The 18179-nt window shown below is 40.5% G+C and overlaps 2 protein-coding genes across 2 annotated transcripts; both read left to right on the top strand.

Annotated features, from left to right (window-relative positions):
- Positions 1-4372: 4372 nt before the first annotated feature.
- Positions 4373-11409, top strand: LOC116036010 (homeodomain-interacting protein kinase 1-like). The gene is made up of 8 exons (XM_031279419.1): positions 4373-4417; positions 6156-6419; positions 7566-7757; positions 8664-8845; positions 8955-9078; positions 10786-10902; positions 11036-11104; positions 11221-11409. The coding sequence occupies exons 1-8, from the start codon at positions 4373-4375 to the stop codon at positions 11407-11409; spliced, it is 1182 nt and encodes a 393-aa protein (XP_031135279.1).
- Positions 11410-14602: 3193 nt separating this feature from the next.
- Positions 14603-17628, top strand: LOC116036124. Its single transcript, XM_031279592.2, has 7 exons — positions 14603-14664; positions 14978-15092; positions 15173-15331; positions 15412-15552; positions 15634-15679; positions 15778-15841; positions 17254-17628. Exons 1-7 carry the CDS (start codon positions 14634-14636, stop codon positions 17412-17414), a joined length of 717 nt encoding a protein of 238 aa, XP_031135452.1. The 5' UTR covers positions 14603-14633; the 3' UTR covers positions 17415-17628.
- Positions 17629-18179: the final 551 nt, after the last annotated feature.

Below are 18179 nucleotides of genomic sequence, written 5' to 3'. Positions count from 1 at the left end.
GTCAGCAAGGTAGATAGAAAGAAATAGAACTCTTTAGCCAAATAATCACAAATTCAATACAGGAATTTATTTTACCTTATAATTATTACTTAGGTAGCCTATCTTTGAAGTAAAAAAAAAAATGAAATTCTACAAAGGGAGGGAAAAAGATCGATAAGAATTCTCAAAGAAGGCTGGCTTGCCCAGGTCCAGTCCAGCTCAGCGGCGTCTTGCTCCCGTCGCGTCCCGCTGTCTCTCCTACCTACACCGGCCCCTGCACACCCTGTCCCCCTCCCCTTCTACCTGCCTGCACACTGTGCCCAGTGCTGCTGCACATGAGGAGAGAGGGGAGAGGCTGCTCCTCTGTCACAGAACAGAAGATTGTTTTGGCGGCTAGAGGAGAGAAATACCTTGCATGCTCGCTGGACAATACTGACGACTTTTCTACAGAAAGTCGCCAGATTTGTCGCTAGTCGCTTTTTTGAAAAAAAGTCGCTAAGGGGGTCTGAAAAGTCGCTAAATCTAGCGACAAAGTCGCTAAATTGGCAACACTGCAACTGTTTACCACTTGGTGTCTTCAAGCCTCGGTTGCTAGGTAACCATACTGTATATATATATATATATATATATATATATATATATATATATATGTTTTAGGCAGTATCGGAGCCGATACCGTTACTGGTATCTCGGAACATCTCCAATAAAAACCTGCAAAAAAAAAAAAGTTTATGGTACTGGAAGTTACAAGAGAATTATAGCAATGGGAATTATTACTACAGTTTCCTCTGTGTCCTAATCTCAAATTAAAATGTATCTATTTTAACAGACGTAGTCACAGTTAGGAGCTGTATGTTTTGTTTTGTATTCATTTAGACTGACAGACAGAAATTTGCCTAACAAATCCACACTAGGATGTTCACATGTCCAGAAAGGCTAGGTGTATACTTCATCTTTCTGATTTGTGTGTTGGAAGAAATAGTTTTAAAAGAAATGGAAAAGTGTGTTTCCCAGAATGTTGAGTTCTATGATGTGCTTAGCCCTCCTGTTGTCCTCCTTGCTCTCCTTATTTTCAAAGTTTCTACATCCGAATATTTGGGTTTCTTTCAAGCAAATTGCTTAAAAATAACATGGGTTGTTCCATACAACGCTCTTCTCAATGAAAAATAAGGATCAGATCTCTACTTTCATAGAATTTGGGGTGTTTAATTAAATGTTACAGTATTTGAAAAATCTATGGAATGGTTTCTAAACAGTATCCTGACTAAACTTTGACAGCCTGTGATTATCCACTCAATCGTAACTACTTGTTGAAATAATTCAAAATTTCAGCTTTTTTTTTTACTCAAAAATTAGGTAAAATTTCATATAAACTAGGTTTATTGACCATGAATTTAAAAAAGAAAACTGTACAACTAATGGGAATAAGTTGATGATAGTGGTATATCCGGAGATAGAGAATATAAAAGGCCGAAAAAAAGCCACAGAAACCTCCAAAAAAGCTTCAAAAACCTCGGAAAAACGGTTAACCCGGGAGGACAACAAGTTGCATGGTGGACGGGAAGACAACACAAGGGTTAGCTTAGGTTAGCAAAAACACTGGAAACAAGGGAAAACAGCTTGCCAAGTAGCGGCGAAAAGGGCAGCTCGCCGCAATAATTATATGTGTCTGCTGGCTGCCAGGAAGCGTGTTCATGTGTTTCAAGCTGGAAGAAATTCTTTGTGAACATGAGTCAACTTGTCACTGGAGTCACAGGACTCTGTTACTGATTGGCTGCAGGTATTCTATCGCGGCCGTTAAAAGTTAAAATATCCAAGCTTTTAGTTTGGCCGCACTCCACCACCATTCGCGGCTCTCTGAGCATGGAGTAGGCTAATTCTCTGCTGCTTGGTGTGTTTTTTGGTGTTAACTCCATTAAATGTGTATTTCATGACTTCCACTGTCATATGTGAACACCGTAAGCATGCTTGAAAATCATGTAGCATTAATAAATGAGACACAACGTGCCGCTAGCTCGCACTTTGGAGCTCTTTATGGACCGAAAACAGCCTAAAACCTTTGATACGTGCAACATCTCATTAGTTTCTTAGTTAAGTTGACCGCTTTGCAGTTTGGTGAATAAAACCCAGCTGACTCATGCATCGGTGGCTATCAGTAAATATGGCAGGTGTGGAGTTAATTGAAACCATTTTTCATTTTATCACTAGCCTATACAGTTTTGTAGTCACACCACCTTAAAGGTGCACTATAAGTTCCTGCATGGTTTCAGCGCGATTTCATTTTTGTCTCAAATCGTAGGCATCTCTCCTTGATCCGCTAGCTGCCTGCCCCCTGAATACACTGTGAAAAAGCCCGGTCTCGGGAGACAACACAGGGGTCGTAAACGTCAAACAAACACTGGAGGCACAGGCTGTGCACCAAAATACAACAAACCACTCCAGCCAATCACCGACAAGATGGTTGGGGCAGGGGGTGCTTTTAGAGCAGCAGCCTTAATTTCAGTGAAAAAGACGCACTAACCCCCACCCCCTCCCCCAACTCATAGTGCACCTTTAATTGAAATTAGCTGTTTGTATCATATTTGTAGCAGTTTGTTAACTTGAAGTGTTTTTTTTTTATTAGCTAAATTGATTGCATCACTGTTATATTTTATTTCGATGTGCCAGCATGGTGGCTTTGCAGAGATGTCGTCCCCAGTTTGTGGAAATTTATGTAGTTATTTTTTTTTGCCAAGTTGGAGATATCGTAGCTGTCAGAAACTCCCAGTGTCTCAGATCTAGATTTACAAATAGGCTGTTTTTCTCACTTGGCTGCCCTTTATTATAAGTTTATGTGCGATATAATGTGAACAGGGCGAAAGCCACGCAAACTCACTGAACACACCTTAGTGGGAGTAAATGGATTATTCCTATCTATTATGTAGCACATTTGTAGTAGGCTACACCTGTACAGAAAGCTGACATTATTGCAGGTTATGTGTTTGGTCATGCATGTTTTTATTGTTGACATTTCACTGCTGTGTCTGAAGGCTCATAAGGGCATGAATGGTGTGTGCGTGTGTGTGTGTGTGTGTGTGTGTGTGTGTGTGTGTGTGTGTGCGAGCATCCATGCGTGCATTGTGTGTGCCTCCATATGTGTGAGTGTGTGTCATAAAAAATGGAGAAGGCTAAAGTAGGCCAGCAGTTCACAGCAGCACCACATGGGCTTGAAGGAGCCGTGAAAAGACATCTCCCTTCCAGCCCACACTGCTTTTCTCTTTGTCCTCCTCTTCTGTCTCCCTCTTCCATCCCTCCTCGTCTATCCCCTTGCCTCCTCTCTCCTCCTCGTCTTCCTTCCTCCTCAGAGCCATCGTTTCTTCACTGTCCTTTGTCTGACTCCTTTCGGAGGTACAGTGAGCGACAAGAACCAAAAATGACTCTGCTGTCTAAAAACAGGACATGACAATGATGACTGTTAACATAAATAAAATAACCGTTACAACCATAATGCACCTGATATAGCTGTTTTGTAATTTATTCTTTGCTTTGAGAGGAAATTATCTGCGCGATGATGGTTGTCGTTATAATAATAATGATGACATAGTGAAAAAGATGATGAGTATAATAGAGAGGAATGGTGACAATCATATATCCTTTATCTCTTGTGGTTCAGCTATGCAGCAGATCCTTAAGAATAGATTTGCACAGTCACAGGGTCATCTCTGCATTCATTTTAACTGAATCAAGGGTCTCAGGACAGAGGGAGCCGTATGCCATTTAAAGGTTATTCTATTGTATGACTGTGCTGTGTTACAGTGGTGTGTAAAACAACAAACAGCTCTGTTTTAATGACTTCCCTGTTGAAATGTTGTATGAATGTATTTTAATGTGTATTTCTTAACAAAAGAGAGACGTGAAAGAGTTTGTTTGAGGCATGAGGTGCAATCATGTCTTTCTGATAAAGAGAAACAGGAGAAACATCCTTAAATATTCAATGTATGAGGGAAGGGAAGTATCCAATATACTGTAGTACACTATGAAACTGTCAATTTATTTTTCATACGACATTCTATGCGCCTGTGAAGATTGGTCTGTCTACCCTAATCTGTGTGAGAGTGCGTAGTGTGAGTGAGTGGGAACTGGGGTGGGTGGGACTGGGACAATATGGGTGTACTGGGTGAGTTAGCCTTGGAGCATCAATCCCAGAACCTCTTCACTTTTATTGTTAGCCTTGTCAATTTATAACTCAATTCTGTCAAAAAAAAAAAATGAAATAAAGATTGAATGTACATGTGGATTTTAAGCTGGTGGTTCTCTCCCAGCTAAATATTAGAAGAACCAATAACCGGTTGCTGCAGTCTGGTCATTTAAAAAAAAACAAAAAAACAGCAATATTTCACTTGTTTTTTTGATTATGTTTGATTCTAAACGAAGGCTCTGCCTGCAGAATGCAGAGAATGTTAGAACATGGCATCATAGGAGCTTCTAGAATCACCCGTGTCATAAAGAACTGACTGCAGAAAAGCCATTATTTACTGTAGTTCTGTTCATCATTTCAACTGTAGCTTTGTTCGAGTAGGGTACACAACTTCAGGATCAACTTCAACATTTCAATTGCCAGAAAATCTTTTCACATGGAAAAACATCACAAGTGACAACATGGGAAGTTGTTTAAATGAGTTTGTTTTAGCGTTAATAAGTCACGAGTTTCCTTCCAAGGCTGGTTGCAAGTGTAGAGTCCACTGATCTGCTTATATTTACTAAAAGCAGATCTATTTAAGCACCTCATTTTCAGTTTATTATGTATTTAGTCTGATCATGTTATAATGTATTGAGTCTGATCAGAAAATATGTAAAATGGCATTTGAAGAGTTGCTTTACAAACAGATGTGATCACAAAACAAGCAGAAAACATCTTAATTTGAAGATGTTAAATGACTTTAGATTGATTTTACCTTTTTTTGTATTACTTTATTGTACCTTTCTTTTCGATACTGCTTTTGTTTAATTCTTTGCACTGCACTGTATTGGGAATTTTATTTTTTTATTCCTATATTTAATCTGTTTTTGATTAACTGTTTTTAATTTTGTATGAATTGCTTTTAATTTTGTATTAATTATTTTTAATTTTGTATTAACTTGTATTAACTTTTAACTGTGTTTTAATGTTCTATGTAAAGCACATTGAATTGCACTGCTGCTGAAATGTACTATACAAATAAAATTGCCTTGCCTTGTAGTACTTTTCTTAGTGTCAAGTGCAAAAAGCATTACATTCTTTATCGTACTACATTTTTTTCCCCATATTAACATTCAATAGAAACACCAACACATCACACAACAGGGAAGAGACAAAAAGGAAAAAAAAAATAGAAATAATAAAAAAGACAGAAAATAAGACCGCAACAAAACGCACACACATTTTGTGATTTTAACTTTTGTGTACTTCTCAAAATGTATTTCAGGGTTTTCCCTACCATTATAAGGCTTAGGTGCAGCAGCACCAAAGCCGTTTTGTGCACCACCTTAGCCGAATAAATGTAAAATCAATGTGTGCATCAAAACTAACCTTAACTACTAATTACTTTTCTTAGATCTAATGGTTGTTGTTGTTGTTGTCCCCAGTGGACTTCTTAAGCAAGTTTTGTCTTTAAGCTTTTTGGCTGTTATTTATTTATTATCTGCTATAGCTTAAAAAGAAAAGGTGCCAAAATATGTGAACTTGTATTTTTCATATAAATAAAAAACGTAACATTTTCTTTAGGGAGGACCCCTAAACCCCCCGTCAAATATATGTACCTAAGTCTTACACAAACCTAGGAAAACAATGTACTTTTCAATTAGCAATCTTGCAATTCACGTCTTATTTCACTCTGCAGTTACTGACAGTAAAATGGCATTTAAACAGTTGCTTTACAAACAAATGTGATAATGAAAAGCAGAAAGCATCTTAATTTGAAGATTTCTGATGACGTTTGTTTGATTTAACTTTTGTGTAGTTCTTAAAATGTACAGTATTTAGGTGAGCTTTTCAATCAGCCACCATATAAATCCTTCACAATTCACTCGTTATTTCACTCGGCATGCCTATTCTCATCCCTACATGCAAACTCATTACACTACTATTGCTAGTGTTCTATTATTTGAGACTAAACGCGACGTCATGTTGTGTCCATCACTCCTTCCTTCTCCTCTAGTCTTCAAATTACCGAGACCAAGCTCAGTATTCTACAGATTCTTCTGAAGATGAGAAGCCTTCATCCCCTTCCTCCTCTGCAGGAGAGGATGCCAAGTTCACCCAAGGCGTCCTCTCCTCCCCCTTCTCTGATTACTTGATTCAGTCGTTTTTGGGGGAGGGCATCTTTGGAGAAGTCGTCAAGTGCGTAAAGTCAGCCACTCAGGAAACGGTGGCTGTGAAGATAATGAACAACAACAACTCAGCAGCTGATGTACAGAACGAGGTAGAACAGAAGTGATGTGTATCAAACGGGCGATTCTAGGATCCAACCTTTAGGGGGGGCTCAGCCCCTAATTAGAATGTGACACGGATACAGTGCCTTGTGCCCCCCCTCTGCTAAATCAGTAATTTCATTAGCCGATAATCTCTGAGCTAGCTACTGAACAATAACGTCAGCTAACACTATTAACACCATGATGGAACAAGTCTTGTATAAAGTACTTAAAAGCAATACTGGAGTAAAAGTACAAGTATCTTACCAGAAAATAACTTTGGCAGAAGTTAGTCACTTTTTAGAATATTACTTGAGTACAAGTCTTAAAGTATCTGATGTTTACGGTACTTAAGAATCAAAAGTAATTTTCTAATATTAAATGTACTTAAGTATTAGAAGTAAAAGTAGATTATGGCCAAAGGTGTGTAACGTTATTTTCATCACCACTGTGGTCGCGGTGATCATCGTTCATTACGTTGGCGGCAGAGCCTGCAGCAGGTGCTTCCATGACACTATCAGTCATTATGCTTCCTCTTCTTTAGTTTTGGCCAATGTTTTTTTGTTGTTGCTTGGCAACAAACACGTCACCAACTGGAATGGAGCGTGCATTAATGATTTGCCAAACCTTTTTTTCCTACTGATTTTATTTTGTAGTAACCAGTAACTAAGATGCTTAGGGCAAAGCTAGTGGAGTGGAAGTATACATTTTATTTAGAAAATTTAGTGGAGTAAAAATTTCCAGAGATATAAATAACGAAGTTAAGTACAGATACGTGAAAATTCTACTTAAGTACAGTAACAAAGTATTTGTACTTTGTTACATTACAACACTGGATGGAACTAAACCTGACACTTTATAGGTCACAGTAATAACCAATTTGACACAAAGTTCTAACATTCAGCAGTTTTAGTTGCTTACGTTTCAATTTGGGTTCTAATCTGCTCCATGAAATTACCAACTTCTTCTCTGAGGACTACCAACGTTAAACTTCACAACCACACTCCTGCTCTCCCTTTGACAGATTTAGAGCATAGCCTCAGCTTGAGCCCCCCTAAAAATGGTCTAAAATCCCCAGTGGTATCAAAGGCTTCATGTATGTTTTGAATGCACTTTAAACCATTCTCCTTAAATCTAACATCTCATGTGTTCCCCAGGTGGCCATCCTTCAACAACTGCAAGCTTTCGAATCAGACAAATTCAACATTATCAGATTCATGGACTCTTTTATCGACGGAGAGCATGTTTGTCTTGAGTTTGAAATGCTGGACATGAATCTGTGGGATTTCTTGGAAAAGACACCTTTACACTTTCTCTCTGTAAAACAAATCCAACCAATCCTTCACCAGGTGTACTGCGAGAGGTTTATGTCAAAGGCAAACAGGAGGTAGACACATTCAGGAACAACTGAACATTCAACCAGGCCCGTTACTGTTGCTGTGCCTGGCAAACTTTCCATTCTTGCATTATGCAGTTTACAATGACGGTGACAAAACTACATGAAATTCTTAGTTATGTTTTTAATAAATGGGACCTTGATTTCAGTCAGAGTGGGCAAAAGTAGGCTTCTCATTTCAGCCTGAGAGCATCAATTTTGTTGGCTAAAATGACAATTGTCTCAAGCAAGTTTTATCAGCTGTTGGTTGTAAACACCTTCTCCCGCTGATTGGTTTTAAAATGAGAACCCTGTAAAAGTCAGGGCTGTCCTTGACTAAAGAAATTCTTAGTCGACTATTAACACTCATAGGATTTTGTCGACTAAATCTTTTAGTTGATTTAATCGACGGATCTGTGCGCTTTAAGTGGCTAAAAAAGTGCAATATATACCATCTGTTAAACTGAGTTTTTCTATATATTGTGCTAAAAGACTGAAGCCAAAGCAACAAGTCCCAGGCACAAAGTTCTGACCTGTTGATGATTGATGAAGCTAAGGCTGCTACCGTGTGACTGGACAACTTTCTTAGCGGGTTTAGCGTACAGTCAATTGTTGAGAATTTGTCATAAAAAGTTATATTTTAGCGCATTTTTTGTGGCTTAATTCCCTAGACAAAATAGTCTACTGGGTGGACAAAAAGATCCTTGCTATTGTACTTAAATATATTCCACTGCATTCAATTATGAGGCGTTTCTATTTCTGTTCAACTTCTGACTGTAAATAAGTAATTTGCTCTGAAACTTACAGCGCTCAATCAGCAAACATCAACTGATCGGAAGTGCAATGATTGACCTTCTTATGATTTCCTCATGACTTTCAGATGGCCACAGCTCTGCAACTCCTGAGGAGCCTTGGAGTTGTACATACAGACCTCAAACCAGACAACATCATGTTGGTGGACGATGTAAACAAGCCATTCAAGATTAAGATTATTGACTTTGGCTTGGCCCGTTATGTCTCTCAGATCAAATCGGGCTCATACATACAGCCACGCTATTACAGGTATCTTACAAGTTGACAACAAGGCAGAGTTCCAGCTTTAGATTTTATTTTTCTAACAAAGCAGCCAAAATACAAAACTAAAACAAGGTATTTGTATTTGTTTTCTTAGGTCTCCAGAGGCCATCCTGGGATTTCCCTTCACAACAGCCATTGACATGTGGTCTTTGGGCTGCATTGCTGCAGAGCTTTTCCTGGGCTATGCGCTGTACCCCGGCAGCTGCGACTACGACATGGTCAGTGTTACACTTAAAACTCAAAAAAAAAAAACAATCTAATACTTTATATTATTTTGGTTATGAACAGTAGACCTATCCAAAAAAAAAAGCATCCTAAATGAACATTTTGGCACTTTATTTCAAGGAGTTAGATAAGAAGATTGATACCACTCTCAAGTCAAGTCAAGTAGAACTTTATTTGGGCTATTGGTTTTGCAGCAGTAACAACAGTAATCACATAAGATCAATTTAAATACAACATATAAATACTAAAAAAAAAAACAACAACATTAAAAAGCCATATTTACTGAGCTTGGTTAGGTGGTCAAGCTGATATTATCTTTGTCTGTGCTTTAATTATGGAGCTAGATTAGCTAAGTGTAGCATAATGACTGAAAGCAGCGGGAAATGGCTAACAATCTTTTCATTTAAAGTGCTCTTATGCTTTTTGGCTTTTATTGGGTTATATATCTTTTTTGTGCATGTTATAGGTTTACAAAGTGAAAAAGCCCAAAGTCCACCCCAAAGGGACTTACCATCTCCAACAGAAAACACTGTTCACAAACTGCTCCAAACAGCTCTATTGTAGTCCAGCCTTTACTTCAGAGACAAACGCTTGTCACTTTGTATCACACATTATAATCAAGGGGGTAAGCGAGCATCCAGAAAGCGTACCTCCTATGGGGAGACTCTTAGGCTAACAAGCCATCACCTGCTGTTAGCATTCCATTGACTCCCATTCATCTTGGTGTCACATTGACAGCGAAGAACTTTACATCTGAAGCGTTAAAAGACTCTATTTGTCCATTGTTTATTTCTAAAGAAACATGACAATGTATAAAAGGATCCATTACCTTGTATCTCATGTTATGGCTCCGTAGCAGACGTAAAAAAAAACGATTGTGTCATAACATGGCGACTTTCTGTCGCACAGTAGAGAAATTACCATATAGTCAGGAGCTTGCAGGCAGTTTTGACTCACATTAGATGTTTAAGTTTAATTACTAATGTTAAGTAGCATTTTTGTTAGCTATAATTAGCCTGTGCCTATGTTATCTCCTTACATATACCTACGCTCTCCGTCTCTGCAAGATTCTGAATGATAGAATGACAGATTTCTCTTGGCACAGCTACCAAAAGACTTACAACTTTTCAGACAGGTTGCTCACGTCACATCTACGCTGCGCAGTAACACTCAGCCATCACCGGAAAAGTGCTTATAATAGACTTCACTGGTCTCCGTCGAAGTCTAAGGCGTCGCTGTGTCCATTCTTTTAATGTCTATGGTTATAATAGCTGCTAGCGTGGCACGCCCTCATACTCTGTTTCTTAATGGCTAGTAGTCCTTACCTAGGTACTGTGAATGTGCGACTCCCAACAAAGATGGAACAGAAGTGAGATGTCTCACTCTGTAGCTAAAACAGAGAGCTCAACACACAGGGTGAAAAGAGGAGCTGCAGCAATGTGCAGTACAACAAAAATATGGTGTTTTTTGAAAATGAAACCATGTAAACCTATTCTGGTACAATCTCTTAATACAATTATGAACCTGAAAATGAGCATAATATGAGCACTTTAACTCTTGTGTATTTCCCAAAATGTGAAACAATTTTCTTTGATTTAGGCATACAACGTGAGCATTTCTGCATCAATTTGATGATATGAAACTAAATCTTAATATTGTTATATGTACCAAGTGTAACTGACTTTGTGTTGTGTTAACAGCTACAGCATATGGTGCAGACTCAGGGTCAGCTGCCACACAAACTTCTAAACAACGGCATCAAAACCTGGTGCTTTTTCCGCAGAAACAGGGGCCGCAGACGTAGCTGGAGATTAAAGGTACAACCAATCAGTGGCTTTCACCTAGAATGTCTTACTTTTTAATCTCTTTCTTTCCATCAGTATCCTTGTCTTTCCATATGCCACGTAGTGTTTGGGACAGATTAGCTAAACAAATATTATTTGTCTTTAGACGCCATTTGAATACGGACAAGTCACCCGCAGCGAGAGCTATTTCAACTCCCTGAATGACCTGAAGAAGGTAGGAAGTCCCAATTTGGAAAAGTTTTAGTGAGAACATTTGCGACTAAATCCATTACCATGAGCCACAAAGATGAATAGAGATTTTACCGACTTTTGTGCTTTATTCTGATTCAGATAAGACCAGCCTGCCATCTGTCAAAAGAGGACACCATGGCAGAAAGCAAAGACCAGGAGAACTTTGTGGATTTGCTCAAGAAGATGCTTCATCTGGACAATGGTCAACGGATAACACCCGGCCAACTTCTGGAGGATCCATTCATCACCATGTGCGACCTGGCGAACAGCTACCCCGACAGCTTTTAGTAAGTCTACAATAAAACAAATCTGTGTGGAACCTCTGTGCCGGTGAGGATGGCTGGATGTTGATTTGTCGTCCATTGCACATGCTATGTATCATGATCTTTTGCACATCCTTCGATATTTTTACACATCCTGCACTTAACCATTCAACCCTTTATTCTTTTCCACTGGTTAAGATTCAAAACCGAATCCAAAACCGAATACTGAATCCTAATCCCATCCATTAATGAAGTAAACAACGTCCGCAGCCTCTAAAATACTTAAAGGGATATTTCACTGCTGGAAAAATTAATATGTATTTAAATTGGGTCATTTATATAGTAGAAATGTGAAATTATTTTTAGAAATTGGTGCCTTCTAGACCGAGAAAAGACAGAAAATGTGTTTTTGGCTCATGTGGATGAAAAACAACAAGTCCCAGAATGCACTTGCTTTGCTTCCCTACGAGGCCACTCCCAAGCCACGCCTACCAGTTACAGAGTGCAGTCAAGTCAAGTGGGTTTTATTGTCATTTCAACCAGAGTGATAGAGAAAGAGTCTCTCTATGGCTCTGATTTCAACCATATACACTGTATATAGTGAAACGAAACGTTTCACCATGGCCTAACACATTAAAAATATATAAAAACGACATTATATAAAAACAACATACAAGATACATTTAGTGCACACACATTATAGACATATATACATATATACATAAAGTGCTTTTAAAAAAAATTACTATTCACCGTGAGGTGAAGATAGAATATAAGAACATTCTTGAGATTTGCGTGGTTGAAATCACTAGCAACAATAAATAGTCCATCCAGATGTGGAGCTCGAGTATAAACACAGCCGTGAATTTGCGTGGAATGTAGAATGGTCGGCATTTAACAGTCACAAACTCCACCAGCGGTGAGCAGTAGTTGGATACAAGCACCGCATTTCTGCACTAGTCCGTGTCTGTCAGTCCCTCCAGAAAAATGTGAGAATTCAATGCATAATCAGCCAAAGTCCGCATATTTATGCGGGGGCCGCGTTTTTTCAAATACGCCGCACTTTCGCCCGCATAAATTGCCGATTTCCGCACAAAATATGCGGGGCTTGCATGATTTCATAATCCCTGCATTTTCGTTGCAAAAAAGTCACATATATTTTAGCAGAAAGTTGAAAAATGTTGCGTTAACTTCACACAAGAGCAGCCATTTTCCCCTGTTGCCATGAGAACATTATGAAGTGACGTAATTACGCGACGTGAACATCATCGAAAAGCTGCAAATCCCGCGATGAAGCCATGATGAAACCGCAGTTTTTGCAAGTTCCCGCAATTTCATTGCATAAAATTGCATAAATATCCCGCATATTCCATCGCATTTTTTAAGAAAACGTGCCGCATAATCAAGGATTTTTGCCCGCAACAATCACAAAAAAACTCCGCATTTTTCTGGAAGGACTGGTCTGTGTTAACGCAGCCCACCTCCATGAGTCTTACCCAGCGACAGAGCAGCATCTACTCGGAAGGCTAGCAGGCCTGGTAGCTGGATAGCGGAGTCTGGTACACTGTTGTTCAGCCATATTTCCACAAAAACAAAACTCTAATGAGCGGACATTTGCAAGCAGGATGGATGGGACAGGTGGCCGGCTAGCGTTAGCTTTCCACCTAGCTCGAACTCCTGCCCTCGTTTCCGCTTTCTCGCACACCGCTTTGGATGTCCCCTTCCCCGGCTAGCGGCATCAAGCGACACCGCAGGTTGCGTAGTGTGTTGAGTATTCCGTCTGTAATAAAGTTTCCTGCATATTCTCCGATCTGTACCAATGTATCCCGGTGGTAAACATGTGTGGTAGTTTGAGTGCACATAATTGCAAGGTTGCTGCTGAAAAGAGAGAGCCTGTTAGCTTAGCTTCAAGATGGCTGACACTCAACTCGCATCGGGTAGTGACAGTGCCACCCCCTATGGGCAGGTTGAAAACATGCGGAACTAGCTGGCTGTACTATGGCTGGAGTCCATAGCCTCGGGACAAAAATGCCTCCGATGACGCTAAATGACGATTTTTGCGTCATCAGAGGCAAGACACGCAATAGAGAGATCTGTCATCTCAGGGGCCATAAGGGAGGGAAGCACGGCCATTCAAAAATACTACCGGGTTTCTACTGATACAAAGCTTAAGTGCCTCTTAACAGACACAAAATGCAATTAAAATGTCTGTGCAACATGAACAGGGCCCTTACATGACAACAAGACGCGTTTTCAACTCAGACATTGTTTAAATTCACCTACCCTGTTAGCTGCGAGCTGCCGTCTGGGATGAGTGAGTGTTCAGCCAGGCTTCGGTAATAATAATCAAGCAGCAGTTCCCTGTGTATTTGTAGCATATATATCCATTTTGTGTGCGATCCATCTAGCGTTGGTGAATAGTAGTCTCTGCAGTGGCGAACTGTGTGTTAGTTGCCTTAGCCAGGCTAGCAGGCCCGACCGGCATCCTTCTACTTCCTCCCCGCCTTCCCCGCCTGCCGCAGCCGACAACAATCCACGGGCGCCCGCTGGTCTGGTGGATGTCCTCCTATGTAACTACATGGAAACGGGCCAAATGATGCCTGTTTCTTGTACAGTAATAGTGTTACTGAAGGCTAGCTCTAGCTCCATAGGTTACTCCAAGCGTCTTCCCTTGTGAACACCTCCGCTCTTCACTCTTCTCACACCATGCTCCGATCTGCACACTGCTGTTTACCTTTTCCTGCTACAACTGAAATCCCACGGGACTTCAGCGCAAGACTACAGCCAGTCTTATGTAATGCTGTTACTTTACAAGAACCAGGCATCATTTGTCCCGTTTCCATGTAGCTACATAGTCACTGATATGATCATAACCACTACAGTGCTCAATTACCTATTTTTGAGGGGGAAATAAACTTTTTTCGCCGCAAAAATTTCACCACGAAAGCATGAACTGTCCTCTGGAGGACATCCACCAGACCAGCGGGCACCCGTGGATTGTTGTCGGCTGCGGCAGGTGAGGAAGGCGCGGAGGAATTAGAAGGATGCCGGTCGGCCCTGCTAGCCTGGCTAAGGCAACTAACACACAGTTCGCCACTGCAGAGACTACTATTCCGGTACTCAGTACTGGTGAGTACTGGCTCATTTCAGGCACTGATTATATGACATTTTGCTGTTAAAATGGAAGAGATACAAACAGTATTCGGTCTATGCAGAAGCCTGGAAAGCACCCTGACAGAGAGCAAGAGGATGAAGACAGATTTCATCGAGACACAAGCAGGTAGGCTCAACCACAGCAGCTCACACTTGCGAGCAACTGTACATCAATAATTCTGCGTTATAAATATGTTTGAACTTACACACGGCTGGTGCATCGGCCTACAGTGTATATTTTAAATCAATTCAGTGGACAATTTCTTTAAGTCTGATCTGAAATAAAGAGGTAATGTTTGACAGGAGAAAGCAGGAGGGTGAAACTAAGAATCTACTGTACATGCGGAGAATTGTCAGCAGTATTTTTTTGGTTAGAATGAAACATTGCTTTTCCTAACTTTATAAGCATTAAAACGTTTTTTTTTTTTTATTTTATCCAGGGTTACCTCAAATATCCAAAGAAGTTTCGGCTGAGGCTTCATCCAGCACGGCCAAAGCTAAGCCTCAGAGGAAAAGGACATGGGACACTGTTGTAGCCTCAAACAGTGGGTTAAGGTAGGTGTTATTTAACTTGCTTGTACATAGGAATTTTACTGTTAACATTCAAAAGATTTAAACCCATTTCATCCATGCAGAGCTCCAGACAAGGACTCGCCACAGAGAAAGAAGATGAAGATGAGCCTGCTAAATGACTCACAAGAGGCTCCAATTAGAACTCTGTCCAGTGACGCCAAAATTAAACCGCAAAGGAAAAGGACATGGGCCACTTTTGTAGCCTCACACAGTGGGTTAAGGTAGGTGTTATTGAACTTGCTTGTACACAAGAATTTCACTGTTAAAATTCAAGAGATTCAAACACATTTCATCCATGCAGAGCTCCAGACAGAAACTCGCCAGAAAGGAAGAAGATGAAGATCAGAGAGGATCCAATTGAAACTCTGTCCAGTGAGGCCAAAGTTAAATCGCAAAGGAAAAGGTTGTGGGACACTTTTGTTGCCTCGAACAGTGGGTACAGGTAGGTGTTATTTAACTTGCATGTATGTATAAAATGTACTGTTAAGATTCTGGAGTCTGAAACAACATTTGGTTTATGCAGAAGCGGCTCTCCAGAAAGGAAGAGGAGGACGATGAGCCTGAATGAGGTGACAAACGATTGACACAGATTCAATGGGTCCCAGTTATACAAATTACACATTTGCAGCTAGTTTTGGTGAAACTTTAAAACCTTTTTCCCCCACAGATAAGCGCCACAATTGTAACCAGGCTTTATCCAGCGAGGCCAAAAGTCCAGAGAGTGACAAAAAGTAGGTGTTATGTCACTTCCCTGTTTTGATTGAATTACTATTACTGTAGCATTCAAGAAATTTAAACATTTGATCTGTGATGATGAGCCTGGATGAGGGTGCACATGCACATAAAGGTAGGCTCATCATGATGGCAACTCACCCTAAGCATCAGCTGATTTTAAAATCAAGTGTCTTTAGGTCTGATACGTTTCAAAGCTTAACATTTTTAACAAAAAGCTGGCATTACAAACTTGGGATAGGTTTGAAAGAAGTTGTCGTTTAGTGGGCATGGGAGGTCTAATTGCTATTGGGTTGCAATATGGAAATCACTGTACCTGGTCTGGATGTTCTGCATTTTTAATTGGCAGCAGCAGGGTGCAGCTCCCCCGCTGTGGTTACCCGTGCCCTTCAATCCTAAAAAAGCCCATACCAAACACCACTGGTAGCTGTTGTCCACCTATAGTGTAAATTCATCATGTAGATAACTAAATACGCAAACACGTAAATAGAGCACATTTAATATGATAATAATAATATGACACAGGTTTTGCTGGCTAGTATCTTGAAGATCCCATATTGTAAAAGGTGAAACTTCCATTGCTTTTTTTTAATTATAAAGCAGGTCAAGGTGCTATATAAATACTGAAAGTATTGGTCAATCCACAGCGAAATGCACAAAACTCGTGTTCAGAAACTGTGCCTTTAAATGAGCCGTCAGGACTACGGTACGGTTGTGATGTCACAACTATACTATTTAAAAAAAGAATGTGCCTTTTACAGCTTTAGTGCCTACCTTTTTGATATTAATGAACGTCCATTACATTCAAGCCATTGCCGAATGAGTTGCCACAAAGCTAATTAAGACTATCAGCTCCACACAACCCTCTCTGTATTTCTCAGCATGGCTATGTTCAGAAGATTGTGTCGTCCGGTGACTTTCCCGTGCAGAAGCTCGAGTGAAGATAATTACCTCTTCTGAAGAGTCCATGTTTTTTTAATCCTCTGTGTCGTCTTTGGCTACTAGCAACTACGTGGAGGAGGGGGTGGGAGTGCATGCGCGATCACGGAAGGCTTGTATCATGTGGACTCGCCAACAGTGTTGTTGTCATTACTTAGAATTCCTCATGGGGGAGACAGAAACTACCCACTATAGCTTTAAGCATGTAAACATGTTCTAGTAGAAACCCCGAAAAACAAGTTTGAACCTGAAATGAGCCTAATATGTCCCCTTTAAACAATAATCATACTTTGAGTCTGACGTTGCTCTAATAATTTATATTTGTATTCACTGCTGGTGAAGAGGTTTAAACTTCAGAGAACTCAGACACAAAACGCAACAGAAGTGATTAACAAAACATAACTAACTCACTGGGGTTCCCATTAAAAATGTTCATGTTTTCATGGTTCATATTTTTGTCATTGCTTGACAGCACCAGGCCATGGATGTGAGCTCAGCAGCGCCGGAGCACGACGGAGCCGGAGTGACGAAGGTCCGCGAAAGACGGTGGAGGACAGCAGAGCCAGAGAGACGAGGTTTGAGGACAGCAGTTCCACAGCCCAGGGGGACATCAGGACATCAGGAGGTTTGTAGGTTTATCAGTAACGCCTGTACAGGTGGAGGAGGATTAAAACACGCCCAGTATAATATTTAGCTGTTACTATAGGAGAGGAGGACTTACTGGTAGTTACTTTTAAAGAGCACTCCCTCTCTCCTACATGTTTCTAGATTTAATTAACAGCACGCTCAATGGTGTTTTAAGCCCCCACTGTCGACTTCAAGGCAGCGCTGCGACCGTTGACTTCAAGGCACCTAACCCTAACCCTTGCCTAATCCTAGTGCCTTCAATGCAGCGCTGCCTGGAAGACAACGTTAGGGGCTTAAAACACCAAACACCCCATAAGACACTATCTCTGGGAGGGAGTTCCATCTTGTGCGATCCTTGTCAAGGTTTCTTCCAGCCTCTATCGTTAAAGGGTTTGTTTGGTTGTTTTTCCTTGCCCGCTTGAGGGAGTTGTCGTCATCACTTGGGCTTCAAGTCCTGGTAAAGCAAAAATAATTATATAAAAAGGAACTCCGCTGAGTGCAGTGATGCATCCCAGAAGAGTCCATGGAAAACGGTTCATGAGTTCTGAGCGGAAGCGTGGCTAAAGTATGTAGGACGGGGCAGACAGTAAAGATAAAAGAACTCTCTGCTGAGTGCAATGATGCCTCCCAGAAGAGTCTAAGACAAACAATGTATTAGTTATGAGAGGGGCATGGCTTAAGAATAGGGGGCGGGGAAAATGGTCACCAGTGAAAACAGAACTCTGCTGAGTGCAACGATGCCTTATATAACAGTCTAAGAAAAACGGGTCA

Source organism: Sander lucioperca, chromosome 10 (assembly GCF_008315115.2).
Source record: "Sander lucioperca isolate FBNREF2018 chromosome 10, SLUC_FBN_1.2, whole genome shotgun sequence".
Lineage (NCBI taxonomy): Eukaryota > Metazoa > Chordata > Actinopteri > Perciformes > Percidae > Sander > Sander lucioperca.
This window is presented reverse-complemented; position numbering and strand designations above follow the sequence as displayed.

Coding starts and splice junctions, on each gene's coding strand:
- LOC116036010 (XM_031279419.1), top strand. CDS start 4,373: ATGTTTGATTCTAAACGAAGGCTCTGCCTGCAGAATGCAGAGAAT. Junction 7,758..8,663: donor TCCAACCAATCCTTCACCAG/GTGTACTGCGAG, acceptor CATGACTTTCAG/ATGGCCACAGCTCTGCAACT. Junction 10,903..11,035: donor GACGTAGCTGGAGATTAAAG/GTACAACCAATC, acceptor ATTTGTCTTTAG/ACGCCATTTGAATACGGACA.
- LOC116036124 (XM_031279592.2), top strand. CDS start 14,634: ATGAAGACAGATTTCATCGAGACACAAGCAG. Junction 15,093..15,172: donor GCCTCAAACAGTGGGTTAAG/GTAGGTGTTATT, acceptor TCATCCATGCAG/AGCTCCAGACAAGGACTCGC. Junction 15,680..15,777: donor GGACGATGAGCCTGAATGAG/GTGACAAACGAT, acceptor TTTCCCCCACAG/ATAAGCGCCACAATTGTAAC.